This window comes from Frankliniella occidentalis, unplaced genomic scaffold, assembly GCF_000697945.3.
Source record: "Frankliniella occidentalis isolate FOCC.00 unplaced genomic scaffold, Focc_3.1 Scaffold22, whole genome shotgun sequence".
NCBI classification, from domain to species: Eukaryota; Metazoa; Arthropoda; class Insecta; order Thysanoptera; family Thripidae; genus Frankliniella; species Frankliniella occidentalis.
In genome coordinates, this window is record NW_026267152.1 from 614,172 (window position 1) to 616,671 (window position 2,500).

Sequence of the window (2,500 nt, forward strand, 5' to 3'; positions counted from 1 at the left end):
GTACGCGGGCGCGTGAGCCGTGAAGTATGAGGAACGAGTCTCCGCAAATAAATTCCGCTCCGGGGTATAGGGTGGGGGGAGAGCTCGTTCTGTTCTGTTGCCTCTCTGTTTGGGGGGAGAATTAAACGAGGCCTTGATGCCGAACTTGGCCCCCCGTTGCCCCCGAGGCCCGCGCCTCGCCCCGCCCCCTTTCTCCCTCTCTCTCTCTTGCTCTCTCTCTCTATCTCCCCCTCCCACGTCGGACCACCTTTCAATAGCAGGCCGGGCCCAAAACAAACACGCCCTTCAGTGTAAGGACGACGGGCCGCTCGGGAGCGGAGCCGCTCGTACCCGCGGTACAGCGGCCGGCCCCGAATTGGCTATTAAGTTCCGAAGTCTCGAGCATTTTTATGGAAATGCGAGAGCTCGCGGGACTAGGCATCCTATTACGCCTCTAGCAGAAACTCTTGCGACTGTGAGCTAACTGTTATTCCCTTGTTCCAGCTCTGTCTTCCAGAGTCGTGGAAAACTACCAAGCAGGTACCGTCAGCCGAGGCACATTAAGTCTTCCCTAAGCCCTCGCTACCTACTATTCGCCTGATCAGTCTCTGCCTCCTCTTTATTGTTCTTCGCCTTTGCCTTCTTCTTTTTCTACTTCTTCTTCGTCTAATTTCTTCTTCCATCTATTTACTCTTCTCCTTTCTCTTTTCTCTCCCATCCCATTTCCTCTTCTCCTTTTCACATTTTCACTTCTTTTCCTTATCTTTCTTAATCCAAAATACCCTTTTGAACTTGTTTACAAGTAATCCTTACTTGCGTATTCTTTACTTTCTTGGCTCACGTTGGTCTGTAGTTCCTCATTCACTAGATAAAATTGCTCTCCTCCAGAATTTCAACCCTTACGCTCACAAAACAGAAAGTCGTTCCTTTATCTGCAAATCACAAAAAACTTATCAAAATATGACTAAAAGTTTCAAATTTGTTTCTTCAGCTAAAAGGCACTGCCCACATCCCGGTCCAGTAGTTTGCAAAAGTTTTGCACTTTATTGAAACTTCCTTCACTTAGTAGCTGTATTTTGTGTACGTTAGCCGCACAACAGCGCGCGTACTGAAAACATCAAACTAAATAAGCGTCTGTTGTCTTTTTCACAATTTATATAACCATAGAGGGAGACAAATGTCCTCATAATAGCTATTTTGTTTTCTTTAGATCATTCCCAAGCTGTCCGGCTTCCGCGCAAGTTAAAACCTCGGTGAAATGGTCGTGTTTGAACTTGTATAATGAATCGTTTATGTTTTGTTCTTAAATTGCAGGTAAATTAATATTTAATGCAATAGGCACAGAAGTAGTTTACTCAATTGATTTTTTATTAGGTCAAAATTACCAAGTTAGTTGAAGTACTGTTTATTTGGCATCAGTTTAGCGTATAAATACGTCGTCTCCTTTTAGAAGCGCTGTAATAACAAATTACGGTATAAACGTCCCCAGCAACGCACACTTCTTGTAGCCACGTACCTCATAGTGCGTACATTTTGCCAATTTAGCATATTACATGATGTGCATGGCAAGTAGATTTAATGATCTATGTAGATACTGAGACGTGGAACGCTATTCATCCAGTGTGCCCTGTTGAAACTTGCCTTCGTTTTCAGGTGATAAGGCACAACATCTAATCCTCTCTGAGTCCCCGTGTTGCTCACTGGGCCGGCGATGGAACCTCTTTTACGGCCTTTCGCTTTGGTGCTCGCCGGGAAAGTGTTCATCGGCCTTTTACGACAAGAGCGCGCGCGCGCGCGCCCGCCCGCACCATCAGACTGGGGCAGAAAATGAAATTCACGTTGACCGCCTCTTGCCTCGGGTGTTTCCACTTTCCCGGCCGGGGCTTTCCTTTTCCCACCACGCCCCGCCCCGCCATTCCAAGCACGTGCCAGTGTAATCCTCGCGCCCGCCGTGCCTCGCCAAGCCCCCCCATTCATTTGGCGTGTACACCTGTCCGCGCCCCGCCCCGCCCCGCCCCGCCACGGAGCTGCAGCAGCATCCCGGCCAATCTAAAGAAACAACACCCGGCGACACTCCCACGTTTCCTGTTTCGGGGAGAGAACTGCGTTTGCGTCGTTTGGGGGAATCAGAGAGAAGACCTTCCCCCGTCTTTCCCTCCCTCCCTCCCCGCCTCCCACTCCTCCGGGTGTTATTGGGGTGCAGCCAACGGGGTAAATGTTAAGGAAGGCAGAAATGAGAGGGAGGGGGTTGGGCGGGTGGCCCGCTCCCCGGTGGTGCCGCCGCGTATGGCGTTCTCGTGTACCTCTCCGCCAGTCTCGGGGAGATAATCTCACGTGCTCGGGATAACTCTGTAACGACCCCTGCTGCCGCGCCTCGCCGCGCCTTGTGAGCAGGGCTGACGGCACATTGTGGGGACGACGTGTCCCCGGGCCCGGCCCGCGCGTGCCCGGGCGCCTGGCCTTGGCTCCGGTCAGAACACCAGAGCAGCCATAAGTTTACCCGGGAGGAGGGGGAGGGGGG

At 51.3% G+C, this 2,500-nt stretch overlaps 1 protein-coding gene across 5 annotated transcripts in view; it reads left to right on the forward strand.

Moving 5' to 3' along the window:
• The window catches only part of LOC113212730 (potassium voltage-gated channel protein Shaw-like), a 119,567-nt gene that overhangs the window by 112,210 nt on the left and 4,857 nt on the right, over positions 1 to 2,500 (forward strand). For 4 of the 5 annotated variants that reach the window (XM_052264929.1, XM_052264928.1, XM_052264931.1 and 1 more), the window contains exon 8: positions 484 to 519. The exons of the other annotated variant lie outside the window; for it this stretch is intronic. In XM_052264929.1, the coding sequence (XP_052120889.1) occupies positions 484 to 519 (36 nt within the window). The remainder of the gene's footprint in view (positions 1 to 483; positions 520 to 2,500) is intronic. 5 annotated transcript variants of the gene reach the window in all.